Raw genomic sequence first — 18,848 nt, 5'->3', positions numbered from 1 at the left:
AATGAGCGCATTGTTACATGGATAAATAGCCTGCGGGGCCCTGAGAATGTTTTCTTGCGCCGCGCCGGGACTACCGGCGCGCGAGGGAGCGAGGTGGCACAATAATTCGAAGGCGAATGAAGTGAGCGTAGCGCGCGGCGTGAATATTTCCGGTGGCGGGGTGTTTATTCAAGAATGACGTCGAGTGCGCGCCATTCGGGCCGATTTTATTCTCCGAGTGTTTATTTTAAGATCGCGCGTACCCAGCTTCCGGGTCTATTAAGAGGCGCGCGGGACGCGCGAGAGGAGTGCGCGCGGTAAAATCTTTCCTGCCGCTTTTATTAAGCGCGAGGGATGAAAGGTGCGCGGGGACGCGCGTAATGAAAGCAACTCACTGTGTCCTTTGAAACGGCTTTGAAGAGAAAAAGCTCTCGCGAAGGAATTCTCGGAAGGGAAGTGGCCACCTAGCCCTTAGACTGGCGTTTAAACATTAGATGAAGGACGTGTGACGCGCAAGAGCGAGAGAATAACGTCTTCTGTTATTTTAAAAATTTATTTAAATCTATGTATAATACATTATACATTATATTTATGTAAAATAATATATGACCTGTAATATAAACACATTAAACGAAAGTTTAAAGAAAATGACACAATTGAAATGTTTCCTGCAAAACCAAAGAAGTCTGGAAACTTAAATTTTCAGGAAATAATGGAAATTTCTCTGATTTTTAAATCATTTATTGAAAATATGGTCATTTTTCTAGAGATATATGTATAACAGGTGTAAGATCAAAATTGAAGGGGTTTGGGTAATATTTTGGGGAGCCATTTATAAAAAAAAATAAATGAATAATCTCTGGACTGGTTTGGCTTTTACGGGAATTTTATATTTACTACTTATTCTATAATATTTTACATTTATTTATTTTTTTTATAATATTAATATAAAAGTAAAGAAGGAAAAAATTATTTAAAATATAAGTCAATAATTTTTTTCACTTTTTATTATTTACAAAATTTTACAATTTTTTTACAAGCACTTAACTAAAACATCGTTTTATATTTTTTTCTGTATAAATATAATAATTTTTTTATGAACATATAATAAGTATGAGAACAAAATGTATTTGGCTTTGATTAATGTTTTGAAGATCTATTTAAAAAAATATGTAATACTTCTGAAATTGTTTGGTTTTCGTGAGAATTTATAATTATACTTATATTTTCCGTTTTCTATTTCATTCTTACAAAAACAAAATTATTCATTGCTGATAGAGAATGATTTGATTCTTAGAAATTTTAATACTTACTTGTTCTGTTATATATTACATTTGTTTTTTTTTATAATATTAATATAAAAGTAAAAAAAGAAAAATTAAAGTAGATATAAATCAATCATTTTGTTCAATTTTTATTTACAAATTTCTTCCAAAGTCTAAACTAAAAGTTTCCTTTTATATTTCTTTCTGTATAAATATCTTAATTTCTGCATAAAACTAATAATATTCTGGGCATATAATAAGCCACAGCTCACATTAAATTTTAAGAAATGGATTTGCCTTTGTTATAAACCCTTCAATTTTATTACAATATTTTAAACGTTATCTTTTATGCCTTATGAAAATTTAAAAGCAAATTATAGATAAAAAATTAAATTACTGATACTTGTAGTATCGTCAGCACCTGTACAGGTATATTTTTCCTTCAAGTAGATGTATCTGTGTGCTCGTATTATCTACATAACTATGTAAAGATGCTAAAGGAAAACGTAACTGTATTATAACATGCCTCGCGTCATTATATCGTGCTAATAGAGAATCTCGAAAACCGCTGTTCGCAGGTCACCGACACCAACGACAACGCGCCGACCTTCCAGACCACGGTTTACTCGTTCGACGTTCCCGAGAACGTGCCGAGGGGCAGCCGCGTCGGTCAGGTCATCGCGACGGACGCCGACGCCGAGGGTCCCAACAGCCATCTGAGCTACGTGCTCATCTCCGACTGGGCGAACGACGTGTTCTCGCTGAATCCAAGCACCGGCGTGTTCACGCTCACCGCGAGCCTCGACTACGAGCAGGTTGGTACCCGGAAAGGGAGACCGCATATATACGCCGTTCGCGTTCGATAATAAAGAACTTGTTTGAATGAAGCCATCAGTAGCGACGATCGTCGCGCTGCGCTGATGACCCCGTCCTCTATTGAGGTCCTTATTTATACCGACAGGAAGAATTTAAATTTCACATGAATGCATAATCACGGAGAGCGATTATGCCATAGTTCGTAAATCCGCGTGGAATTTTTCGACGGGTCAGCTTTGTGAGAACGAGACCTTTGGTGAAGCAGAAATAACTCAAATGAAGTTATCGTCGGTGACGATTATAAGTGAAACGAACGACAGGGACGCTTCAACCCTCCCGGATTGGATCTTATTTATTAACAGGCAAATTTGCATTTTTCATGAGGCGCTTCTTCTCATCTCGTGATTATAAATGGTTCGTGAGAGATCTCATGTACGTACGACGTATTAAATTTTAGCGTTCGACTTTCGTCCCGACATCACGGACGGATCGAATAAGTCATTCAGCGTCGAAAGACTTTGATTTCTTCCTCGGCGATTCTTTCGCTACGTGACTTGTCTGTTCTCTATTTATTATTCCACATAAAAAGACGCTATTAAATGAGACGCAGTCGTAATCCAGAGCGTGCTCACGAAGTGGAACGATAATGCCGGATGATTCTGAAGCCATATGTTTACATATCGTCATAGATATGTCCATCATAACGGTCGCTGGACGTGAAGGGGTTAACGGCGGCCCCGTCGGGATATAGAGTTCCGTTCGGATCGGTCTCTCGGAACTGAAATACGCACGCGTATAACGTTAAAACAAGCGTCGGATGCCCCGGGCAGCGATTATAACCATGAACACGCCTCTACATTCAAGGATCCGAGCGCACCTATTATATTACTCGGAGCGTAGGGCAGAACGCTAGAATTTAGGGTTTAACGCTATAACAGTCGGACAGATCGATGAACAGACAGTCTTTAATGGCGGTCTTCCCGGTGCTACATTTCGGAGACAAGCCATACTTAGCCCATACTTTCGGGAACGTACGCTTCGCGGCCCGATAGCCAGTAGCGTAACCGAAGTTTTCAAATCCTACAAAGCGGGAAAACTTGCTGCGCGATCTCCCAAATATCGTATACGAGGGAGAGAATTGCGAACACGGGAGAGAGCTTTGAATAAAATTGTTTATTTTCATGCAGTTAACTTTAGAGAAAAGCTATTCGTGTATCTGATTAAAGCGTTATTATTAAACTGAGTTATTTATTAAACTGTTATTTATTAAACTTAGCTTCGTTAAACTCTTTAGCTTAATAAAGTGGAGGAGAGTCACGTGACTTTTCATTCGTAAATATTTTAAGACGGAAGTTTTTGATATCACCATATCTTCAAATGATGAATGATAAATAAAAGTAAGCGTAAAAAAGATAATTTGTTATTTAAAAATTTTTTCTTCATACAAAAGTTGTTCATGATAATGATTTAAATGTAGTAACAAGTGCTATATTTTCCGTGATTTTCTAATGTGACGTTATATTTAAAAAGAATTTTATAATTCACGAATATTTCATACTTTACACAAAAATAATACGGTGAAACTTCAATATTTAATTCTAAAATGTTTTTTATACTTCATACTTTTTTATAAATGTGTTATAATTTTTCAAAAATTCTTATATTTTGTTTGCGATTAAATTGCTTAAAATTTTCCTTCTCGTAAGCTTAATGCAATTTTTAAAAATTACTTAAAGAAACTATACGGTCAAAAAATTTGAAAAAATTCAAGAATGTTTGTATATTAATCATAAACTTATTCTCAAAATTTAATCAAGTTTTTATGTTATGTGAAAAGAGAAAAAAGAAGAAAACTTCCTTAACTTTCTCTACGAGAAATGATAGCTCTTTGTATAAAAAATGTCATTATTCGAAACTGTTTGCTCTCTTCTCACATATGCTCGCGTTACTCTCCAAAATTGATATCCATACATACAAAATATCAATCCTTAGCAACGTATCGTATAAAAGAAAGTAAGTTTATGTCTCTAAAGGTCTGTCTATTTTTCTATATAATTGTACGCGCTTCAATTTTGTAAATTTATCTCAACACTTTTTATCTATTCGAATTTCTCTCTTGAATCTTCTTTCTATAAAATACATGCCAACGTTTTACGTTGGTTATTCTAAATTAAATTCAATAATAGAAATTAATATGCTTGTATTAATTATCTATATGGTTGGTTATGATGACAACATTAATGTGATAATAATACGATTGATGCTTGTTTTCGTGCCGAATGTTGGCTACGCCACTGTTTTGCAATTTACGATAGAGTGGATGCGTGTTAGTGCAGCATCTATCGAAAAGAAAACGAGAAAAGAAAGAAGGGGAAGCGTAAGCGAGAGGTACGGGATAAGGGTAGCTTATAGAACCCTTCATCAACGTAATGCCCTTCGAGATACACGCCAACGTTATTACGGAGCCATGAAATACGCGCGTACACACGCGTGTATGCGAAACGCATCGGAAACAAAGAAATAGCATGGTGCCGACCGCGCCAAAACTGATATTTAGTCCTTGAAAAAACGGTTAAACATAGCTCTTTACAGAATCTGTTACAAAGCGATTTGTCACAGGGACGAAAGTTAGATCTTTTGTAATTTATATGTATTAAACGCAGTGCGTATTTCGTACGTACTTTTATCCGGAAAAAAAATTTTACCATTTTCAAATACTTGAACTTTTGACGTAGATTGCGTTCCAAAATTTGGTGCTCGTCAGTATCAAAAATCTATAGTATACGTAACATAAGCTATAGATTTTCAGTTCATGTTGGAACGCAGCCTTTGTCGTTTTCAGACTAACTACGACTACTACTTCAAACTAACATTTTATTTTTAACATTTATACAATTTATTAATTAAAAAACAATAGAATTATAACTCAGTTTGTACATGTAATTATTGTTACTATATTAAGTAAACTGTAAAATAAATATAATAATAATAAAATATAAATTATTTCACAGTTAACTTGAAACACAAGGCAAATCAATCATAATTGTGGTATTTAAATTCTGGAAACTCTTCTACTCGAAGAGCTTTATTACCTATTTTTGCAATTTTTTTATAAATGTTTTTAAGTATTGACATTTCTAAATTAAATTCAATAATAGAAATTAATATGCTTGTATTAATTTAACTATATTTAGCAAAAATAAAATAAATAGGCATTTTCCACTTCCTTTTAAATTTAAAGTCGATGTTTTATTAGTAAAAAGAAAAGAATAAGTTTATTAAAAAATAAATAAGGAAGATTTTATTACACGGAAAGAATAATTTTATTGTAGTATCTAAAAATTTAGCTAGATATCGATCAGAAATTGATTTTATGTTGGACTATCAAAATAATTATGAGAGTTTCAAGCATGATGATGCTGGGACAAAAAATTTTGGCAGTCCAACAATCAATTTAAACGTCCATTATAATGTTTTCAATGGTTCAACATAATTATTGTATTTTCAGATTTGTATTTCGGCAAAATTGTCCTTTCCGTACATTTATGAAATTCTCTTACTTACAATTATAATATTAAAGTTCATGAAAAATCTTTTCTTCTCAGCGTAAATTAAAGAACTAATTTTTACAAATTTACCAACATTTTTTTATTATATTATCTAAATATAATTGATACAAAATTTATCTGTCATCATACAAATTTTCAAAGTGATAATAATTTTATAAAAATTTGTATAATATTATAATATTAAAATGTTATCTCTCTCTTTCTCTTTCTCTGCCTGCGTAACATAAATAATTTAAATTTCATTTTCTACGTTACTTTGCCTTCTCTATAGGTGCAGCACTACATCCTCGTCGTAGAAGCGACGGATGGCGGTACACCAGTGCTGTCGACCACCGTGACGGTTTACTGCAACGTTGTCGATTTAAATGACAACGCGCCAATCTTCGAAACCGGGCCGCACGCGGCCGACATCGTGGAGAACGCCACCATCGGCACACCCGTGCTCACCGTGACCGCCCAGGACCTGGACTCCGGCGACAACGGTAGGGTCATCTATGCCGTCGCCGGCGGCGACGAGGACGGTGACTTTGGAGTGGCCCACAACGGCACCCTCTTCACGCGCCGGGCCCTCGACCGTGAGCGAAAGCCAGTCTACAACCTGATACTGAGCGCCACTGATAGCCCACTACCACCGGCACGGCCGTTGTCCTCTACAGTACAGGTTGGTGAATCTTTAAAAGAATCCCCAAAAAATCCAAAGAACTTTTCCGTGACATGTTTATATGAATGGAAACGTTTTGAAAAAAAATTCTTGAGCTTTTTGACACGTTCCGTGCAACGCCATTTTTGCATGATTATTCATTCAGACGCATATATCCTAGATGATAGTTATGTTCTGTACTCAAAATATTGAATGACCTAAATGAAAAATTTTGTTATATAATTTCATAAATGTTTTTGAATGGAAAGTTCAGTGTGTGAGTCATTGCGATGGGTCACATGCGACATTATTAAAGTACTAGAAGATTAAAGCATTTTCTTGAAAATATACAGGGTACAATTCTAGTATTTATGCCAAGCGAGATTTTACGTCGCAAAAGTAAGAAAAAATTAAGGGAGTGAAGATATAATTTGTTTGCAACTTATGCTCCATTGTCTGTACGTTATGTTAGGATTGTGTTGCAATTTTAGCTTTTTACTGGTAATATAAACCATCGAAACGTATCGTGAGTCGAATCAATTTGTCAATGTAGTAAGTAACGCAATGATGTGTTACAACCATAGGCATAGTACGTCTACGTCCATATGTCTATGATTACCACCTACGTAAAAGAATTATTCTCACTGTAGGGAGTGTGAAAGATTTAGTGATTATTTCGTGATACATAAGTGTAGAATACTAAAGAATAAAGTTTAGCAAAATATAAGCGATTAGATCTTGTATTTTTTGTTCAGCTTGATTATATAACTCGTAAGTAGCCATATCTCATTTCTTTTAATATATAGCAAACTGGTAAGGATTTTAAATGTTTTGTTTTAAATATATTATAATAAAAAAAGTACTATGATTAGAAAATAAATTTCCTATTGTTTTTATAGAAGTAGACACTATAAAATTTTTATTGATATATAATAGTTTATTTAAATATAGTAATAATATTAATTAATTTTTCGATAACTACATGTACGAGTATATTGAAGCTACCCTACACTCAGAGAAAAAATTATATCAGCAGCTAAATTTGTGAACAAATAAAATCTCGATTTAAGTATTACAAATTTATAATAAATACACAAGAATATGCAGTAATATTAATCATTTATAGTAAAACTGTAAGAAAAATAATAATTCAAATGTAAGTGACAAAAAAGTTAAACCGACTGTTGTGAGATTTGAACTCGGGTTTCCTCGTTCTTATTCCTAGTATTTAGGGCCTTGCATCACAATTATTCCAGTCGTATGCTTAATCGCCCGTACGTAAAATATGTACTGGAAATATGCGATTATCATAACTCATTTGTAGTAAAGTATATGTAACTATGTAGTTATAGTTGAAGTGCTTTTTTGCTATTAACTAATGACACAAATGTTGCAATGGCAACTTTAGTTACAATAACTACAAAGTAATTGAATTATGTAAATTAATTGAAATTCTACATATAATACTTGTACAGTTGTCACTTTTACAGCTGGCACTATTACAAATTTTTCTCCAAGTATATACGTATACTAAATAAATCTAATAACATCTAATAAAAATCTCTAACATTAAAATTGTGATTATTTTCTCATGCACTCCAATGACGGAAACCAAAAAGTCGTGTTGGCTATTTATTCCTGTCTCATAAGTTTTCAGATAATGTGCATTACTCCTCATTTAAACGATACAGGTGACGGTGGTGCTGCTGGATGTGAACGATATGTCGCCGGAATTCATATCACCCACGAAGACATCGATAATCGAGAACGCGCCGAGCAATACAGTAGTGATGGCGATAAAAGCCATCGATCGGGATGAGGGTCGGAACGGTTATGTCGAATACTCGCTAAAGGACGACGGCAAACTGCCGTTCACCCTGGGCCCAGTGGATGGACTGTTGCGTGTTTCCGGATCATTGGACCGCGAGCAAAGATCCAACTACACTTTGGAAGTCACCGCCAAAGATCGTGGCGAACCGCCAAAATCGTCCTCGACCATCATCTCCGTCACGGTGCTCGATGAAAACGACAATTCACCGGTGTTCGAACCCAGGCAGTACTTCGCGACCATTGCCGAGAACGCCAGCATCGGCGCCAGCGTGCATCAAGTCAGTGAGATTGCGATCGACTTTAATTTTTAACAGAGTCAAAGCGGATAGGAAAAAGAAAGACATTTTTTAATTCTGCAAATTCTTTAATTCTGCAGTCATTTGCATTACATCAGTTTAATGCTTATTGAAAGCTGTTATACATAAAGTTAACAAAGTTAAATGTAAAAGATAAATATTTTAAACAATTAAATACCCAATAATGAGATTGTCATGAGATTATTTAATAGAATATATATACACATATTTTTTAATTGTCAAAGTTTATTATATTATGCCACTGTAGACATTTTATACGTAGCAGCCTTTAACGTACTAATCCAGTGCAGTGCAGATGACTGAAATTAATTTAAATTTTGTAAAACAAATAAAACAAATTTAATCTGTATGGAGGTAATTTCCATTTTTATAATCCGCTGATAAAATAGAATCCAAACAAAATATGTTACAATATTTTTATAAAATAGATATGGCAGTTAAATCAGAATAATAAAAAAATGTGACTCTTTTTCTCAATATATCTAAATGACAATATTATAATCGTCGTTTTTTGTCTTTCGGTCTCAGGTGTCAGCGATGGATCGCGATGAGGGGGCAAACGGTAGGGTGCGGTACAGCATCGTGATGGGAGACGACAATCGAGACTTCACGATCTCAGAGGACGGTGGTGTAATTCGAGTGGCGAAAAACCTGAACTTCGAGCGTAAGTCCCGGTACCATCTAACAATTCGCAGCGAGGATTGCGCGGCGGAACTTGGAAAGGCATCGCGCGGTGACACGGCCCAGGTCACCATCACCGTCCTCGACATCAACGACAACGCACCGGTTTTCCTTGATTCGCCCTATCTGGCACACGTTGTGGAGAACATGGTGCCACCGGGTGGCGGTTTTGTGGTACAGGTAATGTCGTAGCGAACGAAAACATTTGCGCTCCGAATATTTGAACGTTGAATGAAAATTCTTCCTTCGAATCAAACCGATTGCTCGAGTTCAAATGAAAATAGATGCTTATGACAATTCCAAAATGCTAATTTAACGATTCGGATTTTAATTATAACTGAATGGTTTGCAATTTCATCTCTTCGTACGCGCGCGAATCGAACGCATTTTGGCTTAAATTTTTGAAGCTAAAGTTTCCTTTATACGTGCCCCTCAAAGGTTAAAGCGTACGACGCGGACACTCCACCGTACAACGATCAAGTGAGGTACTTCATTAAGGAAGGTGACACAGATCTATTCCGCATAAACGCGAGCACCGGTGACATATCACTCCTTCGTCCGTTGGATAGGGAGCGTGTGCCCGAATACACTCTCACTCTAGTGGCTATGGATACCGGTAAGTTACTCAACATCCATTAAACATTGAACATTCCATCAATATTGCAGTACGTCGCAACATTCCATTTATAATCTAGCAAACATACAAGTTATATTGCAACAACGTTGCGACATTTCAGCTATATTGAAGGAAGATTGCAATACTGTTGGAATGTCCTGTGCTGGATCTGATTTATATTGATTACATACATATGGTAGGTGCCTTGTGACCACTTACAATTAACAGTACGGCAATCGAAAATAAATGTTTATCGCATAGCCAGAATCGTTCGTTATGGAAGCTGTGCTTACTCTCTAATTACAATATTTATACACGGAAAGGACAATTTTGCCGAAATACAAATCTGAAAATAATTGGTTGAACCATTAAAAAATTTAAATTGGACGTTTAAACTGATGTCAGACTGTCGAAACTTTTGCATCAGTATCATCGTGTTTTAATCTGTCACATAATTATTTTGATAATTCAACATAAAATTATTTTCTAATCTAGTTAAATTTTTAGGTACTACAGTAAAATTGTTCTTTCCGTGTACATGCTTATACTTATGCTTATGTTGTGGATCATTTTTATGAAAATTTCGTAAAAACGAAAATCGTTAAAAATATTTAAAATTAAAAAATAATCGGACAACATTGTTTCACGTTGTGTGAATCTATAATTATATTGAAAATTTCATGTATTAGAATTAAATCTCAAATAATAGACAAATAAAACACAAATAAAATTTAATGTAATTAATTAAATAAACACGTAAAGTAAATAAAATATATTCTAGTTATTGATTTGATGAGATATATTGAGATATATTGAGCTAATATTTGCATTAAAACATTAAACATAAAATGTTGCATTACATACAGAATGTTTGTGCATTTTATACATTAATACATTCGCCTGAATAAAAATTTAGAGCAATAGAGCGAAATTGAAAGAAAGCTACGATAGTAACGATATCTTTGAAGATTCTTGATGCACTTGATGAACTGTTAAATAGGGATATATCCCATATAATCTTGCAATTGTCGACATTAAAAGGATAGCTCGTTACTCTGCCGCAGGGATTATTATTACGATTCGTTTCGCTGTGACCGGTCTGTGTAAAACTGGTTGCGAATTAGTGCGAACAAAGAACTTAATTAAGCTTGGATCAGTACACTAGTACAACCGAGATAATACAGCTGAATGGAAAGATAACTTAAGTTATTGCAGTGTAAATTTGTAATTTGTTTGATGAGAAAGGTTGTTTAAACTGGACAATCTCTCTTCTTCTTCTTCTCCACTTTGCCTTCCTTTCGTTTCGCTACTGGTCACCGTGACTTTATAGTCTAATCGGTCCGGCAAAGTAGACAGACCTATTTTCCTTTCTTTTCTCTTCTTTCAAGATCGATACTTATAAATTTATCATATGCTACTTTTATATAATATTCTATTTCTTTTTATATTTTTGTATTTTAATTGTTATTATTACAATATTAATTATAACATTTTTATTGTACCGTAAATTGAGACACGCTAGACACTTCTTTTCGCGATATACTCAAAGAGAGCCATTTGATTGCTCAATTGATCGATTGATTTTATGATTAGCGCGACTGCTGTTATTTCCAGTGATTCTGTACGAGATCGACATAAACGCTCGCGAAATTATGCCCGCGATCGATTCGTGCTAATTCCTTATGCGTACCGTATCGCCACTATTCATCAATCGCCAAAGTGTCAATACTGCCAGCAGCGGACGCTGCCCAGTACATAGACGAGAAACGATAGACGATGTACGCGGTGGGTTTAAGTAATGAGCGGTAATATACAAATTGGATATAAATTTGTGGGTTGTTCGATGAGATTCTTTAAGCGGTGGGCAGTTCCTCCCTCTTAAACCTTCTTTTTTTTTCTCCTTGCTTCCTCTTAGAAGCCGGTAGTCCTCCCCCTCCCCTGGCCTTCATCCCTTCCCCGTTCTCCCTTTCTCCCGTTCCGCCCCTGGTCGCGGTGGCTCGATGGCCCAATCGGTCCCCGGCGAGGTAGACAAGCCCGCAGAGTTATGACGCGCGATTATGATAATCGGCCTCGAATGCCTTCCTCCCTGTCTGTCTTGACGCTGGCACTGTCCTCTCCCCTCTTCCTTTTCCTCCTCCTCCTTCTTTTCCTCTACCGTTTCTCCCTCCCAATTCTCTCTCGTTCGACCGCGGGCCTTAGGTCTCCCCTTCCTTCCCCTCCTCTTCCGCACGCTTCATTCCTCACCATCTCGTCCGTGCTGTCCTCTCCTCTTCTGCCTTCACCGTTCCACCGGTCGTGTGAGGCTCCGCGCGCGCGTTTCGGGGCCTCACGACGATCCCTTCTTCTCACCCGGAGAGAGATAGAGGAAAACAGAGTGCCATGCATCTCTTTTGGCTAGTGCCCGCACTCGCACATTATATTCTACTTTATTCGCATACATCGCGGAGCGCTGTCACGCTCGCGCGCCAGCACACTCACGCATCTCGGGGCACATATTTTTGTCTTTCGCGACGCACGTCGTCGAGACGATTATGAGGCCTCTCTTGCGACCCCTTCAGCATCTGTCGCAAGTAAACAGAATGTTTCTCTATTGAGAGATACGACTCGACGATTCTTGTGACCGTTTTATCTCATCATAATTTAAAAAAAAATATATGCACATTGAACGGAGACGCCATATTTCTTACTGTACCTATTCCTCATATTCGTGATACCTAAGGCTTTCTCTAGCGGTTTCCCTAAAAATCGATATTCCTGATCAGTCGAGCTGAAAATCCCGTTCGGTGGAAATCGGCGTAACAAGTGAACCTTTTCATTACTGTCATTAGTAAGCAGTAAGCAAATTATGCGATTACTCGTTATGCAAAGTGAGCCATCTTTCCAGACTCTGAAGCCATGGGAATTCGCGTTCATCACGTTATTGTGCACCATAATTATTATACCGCTATGTGTCTCTTTTTTATGCATTTCTTCTATTCTCTTTTATTATTTTCATCATTATTATATTTTATTATTTGTTAATATTTCCTTCCGTTAAATTTTTACCGTTCCAAGTTGGATTGTTAATTTTGAGAAGATTAACCTGTCAATGATTTATTTATTGAATATGAAAAGAAAGTAGAACTTAGAGAAAATAAAAATGATCTCTAGTTATTGAGCGTTATTGACACAATTATACGATTTCTGTGTTTTTTATTTCTTATCTCTGGATTTTGCATATATAGTATAGTGTTGTTTTTCGTGTCTAGGAGAATCAAAATTATTACTTGGATGAATTTATATTTTTTCATTACTTTTCTAAAATGAGTATTATGCTTTTGCAAATTAGTCCTTTATACGAAACTCATCTATCAAATGATATTTTTTCACATTTTTTGCATGTTAATTAATATATGTATATATCATATATATTATAGATATATATTATATACACAATATATAATATATAAATATATCATATAATAGATATTATACATATATTATATATTATATATTATATATTATATATTATATATTATATATTATATATTATATATTATATATTATATATTATATATTATATATTATATATTATATATTATATATTATATATTATATATTATATATTATATATTATATATTATATATCATATATCATATACCATATATCATATATCATATATCATATACCATATACCATGTATCACATATCATGTACAGTTTGTGCCAGGTATGCCTGGGGTCCGATTCTAGGGTCCACGTTTTGTTCTTAGTTGTTTTTACGTTTATGACTATTATAAGCGGATGCTGCGTCAGCGATCATGAGTGTATCGTAGTGTTAGTAAATTATGTTTTGACAACCGGCCGATGTAACCTCAGTTTTGATCGGTGAAATCTTAGAAATATTCCAAAGTTTAATTAAAAGGAAGCGGATCAAAGCCTTTGATAATTATCGTCACAAACCCTTCGCTGTTGACTATCCTTACATTTTTTAAAGAATACGGTAATGTCTTGCACCAAGTTTTATTATTACCTGTAATCGTCAGAAAAACAGCTCACAAAGTGTATTTTCTTATTGCCAAATAATAGCACTTTTTATTTTCAAAACTACAACTTATCTGATATATTAAAGGCTTGGATCCGTTTTTTTTTTTTCAATTAAGCTTTGGAATATTTCTGAGATTTCACCAATCAAAACTGAGGTTACATCGGCCGGCTGTCAAAACATAATTTACTAACACTACAATACATTTATGATCACTGACGCAGCATCCGCTTATAATAGTCATGAACGTAAAAACAACTAAGAACAAAACGTGGACTCTAGAATCGGACCCCAGGCATACCTGGCACGAACTGTACCATGTACCATGTACCATGTACCATATATCATATATCATATATCATATATCATATATCATATATCATATATCATATATCATATATCATATATCATATATCATATATCATATATCATATATCATATATCATATATCATATATCATATATCATATATCATATATCATATATCATATATCATATATCATATATCATATATCATATATCATATATCATATATCATATATCATATATCATATATCTTATATCATATATCATATATCATATATCATATATCATATACCATATACCATATACCATATATCATATACCATATACCATATACCATATACCATATATCATATATCATATATCATATATCATATATCATATACCATATATCATATACCATATACCATATACCATATATCATATATCATATATCATATATCATATATTATATATTAAATATTATATACATATATTATATGTTATAAATATATATGATTTATATATAGTTAATCTTCTTATCCTTTTTCCTTAGCGTCAAGTATATTCCCAAGTAAGTCGAGGAAGAATCCGCAACCACGAGAAAACACGAGACTTTTGATGCAGTCTGTATATCCAATCTGTACTGTTACGGGATATTTACCTAGAACATGATAAATACGGTTTCAGTCTCAGCCTCCGTCTCCTTCTCCCGCTTTCTCTCTTTCTCTCTCCCTCTCTTCCTCTCTTTTCTTCGTTCTCTTATCCCTCGACGGGAACTCTCCGCGTGATTGAACGGTGTACATACGTCCGTGCAGGCGCGTGGCCCTGGGCTACGCCAACGCTCGCCATGTACGTACATACACATACATGTATACCGCGTATATACCCGATGCGCAATCAGAGAAATCGGTCCCCTTCCCTCCTTCCTTACCGGAGAGTAATGGTGCGTTTTAGGCGGCGCAATTAAGCCGCGGCGAGACTTTTCCGCGCGCACTAACGTCGTTACTCCGGGTATCCCAATCCGTAAATCATAAGTGGGTAGCACAATGGGCACCGCTGGAGAACGCGTGTGTCACGTCTAAATTACCCCCGCAGTTTGCCGGCCATTACTTAGTCGCTGCGCGCACTTCCGCGATCCAGAAAAGTTTTCGCTTTTCCTCATGATCCCAATTACCTCAATGCACCGCCCTTTGATTTTTGAAAGTGGCTCCCAAGAAAGCACCAATCTAGGGTCATTCTGGACTAGGATATTACAAATTAACTAAACTAGGATAGTTCAGGAAGCGATTCGAATTCTTCGAGGAATTCGAAGAATCGAGTTGATGGTTTTTTTTTTTTTTAGCAAAGGAAATTTTGTTGAGGAAGTTTACGACCGTCAAATTTAACTTTGAACTGTCAATTCCCAAATCATCTGCGAATAGATTGAGCAAATTTATAATAAACGCAGTTGTATTAAGTATACATAGTTGCAATTAGAGACATAAAATTAATTTTTCTTTGTTACGAATGTAAGTAGTGCAGCAAAAAATTTCGATAAAAAATTTTTTTGTCTTTGACCTCTTTACAACTGATTTGACTTATTTCGCTCTGAAAGAATCAAGGGTTTTAGATATTTATTAACGAAAACAAAATTTGAAAAAATTAAGCTATTTTTAAAACTTTTGCAAAACGATAGCTGAATAAACGACTAGATCAACACTGTAAAATTATAAAGTAAGATAGTTGAGTCAAATAAGGTCGAGCACTAAGTAAGGTCTACTTTTGATTACACCATTTAAAAAGGCGTTCTAAAGTACATTCAATCTCATTTAAAAGATGTATAGGAATAGAAAGAAAGGGACTGGGCAGAGGGATTTAAAATTGGCAGTAACGCATCTGTTCAGTATAATAAAAATTTGTGATGAAGTGACGAGGTCGAAGTATCAACCAATTTTATAAAAACTTGTTGCAAAGTTTATTAAGTATACATTATTTTATGATGTATTGTAACATTATTATCCTGGCTGTAAAAAATAACAAATATATATATTTCAATTTTGTAGATAAAGTATATATATTTTTTAGAAATAACGTAAATAAAGCTTATTTATGAGGCCATTGTTATAATTATTGTTATTTGTTTGTTACGTGTGAGATTTGCACTAGAGGACTTTCCACGTTGTTTCTGAGAAGCTAAATTTGCACTCAAATGGCTAGAATATTCCCAGAATCAAAAGTTTAATTAAAGTTAAACTTAGATAATTGTGATGTTAAATATTAAAAAATAACGTTAAGCTCTTTTATTATTTTCAACTTATTTTTGATTCAGATTATATTCATATTATATTCATAAGTATCAATGAGGCTCATTGTCAGTGTCAAAGTTTAAAAAGAAATTATTTTTTGTTTATTTACAAATATTTTATATGGAAAATACATTTCATTTTTGTGAGTGAAAGAAACAAAACTTTTATTCTCATTTGGTTTAGTTTAATATTTCCATAGAGTTTTTTTTTAAATAAAATTAATTGTGAGCCTTATTCTCCTCACGTACCTTAGTTTGCTACGTCGAACTACTTAGTAAATAACAATAAAATGAGCAATATTAATAAGCTGTCGCTATAAATGATGTTCCTGTGTCGATTTGTGCACTTTATCTTTGTTCCGACTAATTTCGCAACAATCCGCAAAAGAAAGATTGTAGGAGCAACGATTCGCCAGTCAAAAGTGTATTCCATGGCGGGCACGGGCAAGTTCTAAATCACTTTACGGCGTCTCGCGGGCGACGCGGACCCCACAATAATATTCTGTTAAAATTATGGCCCCGGTTTACCTTCCGTTTGGACCGATTTAAACCGTCATAAACGAGCCGCGAGAGGCGGACCGTAAATTTAGTGGAATAATCGCGCCACTGACCCAACTATACGGTCGCGCGGCGTTACGGTTCGCGAGATAGCAATAAAAGCGCATGAAAAAAAAGTAAATGATAAAAAATAGAAAAGGACGAGCTAGAGCGACGGCACGACGCATCCGCGGTGCAATGGCGGTTGTCTTTATGGCCGCCCGACGACACGACTCCAAGTCCTTGCATCGTGTTTCTCCGCGTGTTCACAGGCTCGCCGCCTCTCACCGGATCGGGCATCGTCAGGATCGTCGTCCTCGACGTGAACGATCACAGCCCGGAGTTCGCCCGGCAGGACTACAAGGCCACCGTGGTGGAGAACGCGCCCGCCGGAACTTGGGTCACTAGGCCGCACGCCACGGATAAAGACAAAGGGTGCAATGCGCAAATAAGGTGGGCACTCCTCATTACGATTGATTGCGTAATTACGATTAAAAATATATTCCGTTTTGGGAAGTGTGTGGCATGCACGTGCGATGTTGATCGCACAGGTTGGGTCTAAAAAGAAAGTTTGTTTCGCAATTCTACTTCTCTCTCGGTAGAAATTCGCACGTATTTTGAATATATGTAAGAGTGGGCAGTACTTGAAATACGTATTTAAATATATTTTGTATTTACATACAATTTTTAAAAGTATTTTGTATTTAAATATCTTTTTGAGAGTATTTTGTAGATCTTTTCAGTATTTCTTTAACCTTTAAACGGCCGGCATTGGACCTATTATAATTCCCTTAGAAAATTCCCAAAATATTGTACTTATATCTTCGACACAACCTATGTAATAGGGAGTTCTCCGTAGCGTCTATATTTAGACTTTTCGGCTGTCTAAAGGTTAATATTAAAGTTGAGTTGACTTTTTACTTTTTAAACCGAGTTTTAGACTATTGATTTGATGATTTTGACGTAGAATTTTGTAAAAAATTTTTTGTCAGAAAGAGAGAGAGAGAGAGAGAGAGAGAGAGAGAGAGAGAGAGAGAAATGAGAAATTTATAAGTCACTTGTAAGTCAGATTAAAAATATCAATATGTTAAATAAACTGTTGCGAACACATTTTACAATTAAAATTAAATTATACATTTTAGTCAAAATAATCAGTTGATATTATAAAAATAATCATAGTTTATATTTTAGATAATAATTAGAAAAAAAATCATAAAATTTTCCGAAATATTGTCCTATCATTATCATGATTTTCAGGGTAAATTTGAAATAAACTTTCCGCTTATTTACCCTAAGAATCACTCCGAAACAATATTATAGCAAAATAATCTGCATCGATCAAATATGATTTATTGATTTAATATTATTGAGAATATATTTTACAATGTTTGAATAACTTTTATTATATTTTCGAAATAGGTACGATTTGATTGGGGAAGAAGAGGAACAGTTTATCATAGATCCTGATACGGGCGACGTTTACACCACGATACCGTTGAACCGCGAGCAAATTGCCGTATTTTACCTGACTCTGGTGGCCAGGGACTCGAGCCCGACGGAGCCTCGTGCCACCGCCGTCAATTTGACGATCTATGTGGCGGACGTGAATGACAACGCACCCCGCTTTTCCAACCCCCGATACACGGCCTACGTTCCAAGCGGGACTCAACCAGGTAATGAGATTGGCGTCAATGCTAATCGCTTTAATTAAAAGAGTTAAGAAGTAACTTGTCATAGAGTCACTTCTCATCAAGGACTGTAACTTAACTTTGTTTCTTTAGGGCAACTCCGATATACATATACCGCTTGCATCGAAAATTTAAGCGTTATCTATTTTGTTTAAGATAAATAAACTTTTTACTGTTTACTACAATAAAAAAAATTTTTTTAATATAAAATATTTATTTTCTCATACTTGAAGAAAATGATGCCTTGCATTTCTGTCGTATATCGAAAGAGATGGTCACTCGGTAGAACGATCAAGCTGACGAAAGAATATAAAAGTT

General features: G+C 35.2%; 1 protein-coding gene across 1 annotated transcript in view; it reads left to right on the top strand.

The window, feature by feature from the left end:
• LOC105199821 (cadherin-related tumor suppressor) overlaps positions 1-18,848 on the top strand; it is a 167,208-nt gene that overhangs the window by 128,251 nt on the left and 20,109 nt on the right. Inside the window, exons 3-9 of the mRNA XM_039451418.1 lie at positions 1,823-2,059; positions 5,901-6,290; positions 7,961-8,377; positions 8,945-9,277; positions 9,536-9,713; positions 17,115-17,295; positions 18,262-18,515. Coding sequence (XP_039307352.1) covers positions 1,823-2,059; positions 5,901-6,290; positions 7,961-8,377; positions 8,945-9,277; positions 9,536-9,713; positions 17,115-17,295; positions 18,262-18,515 — 1,990 coding nt within the window. The remainder of the gene's footprint in view (positions 1-1,822; positions 2,060-5,900; positions 6,291-7,960; positions 8,378-8,944; positions 9,278-9,535; positions 9,714-17,114; positions 17,296-18,261; positions 18,516-18,848) is intronic.

The sequence above is a fragment of the Solenopsis invicta genome, chromosome 7, assembly GCF_016802725.1.
Source record: "Solenopsis invicta isolate M01_SB chromosome 7, UNIL_Sinv_3.0, whole genome shotgun sequence".
Classification (NCBI taxonomy): domain Eukaryota; kingdom Metazoa; phylum Arthropoda; class Insecta; order Hymenoptera; family Formicidae; genus Solenopsis; species Solenopsis invicta.
This window is presented reverse-complemented; position numbering and strand designations above follow the sequence as displayed.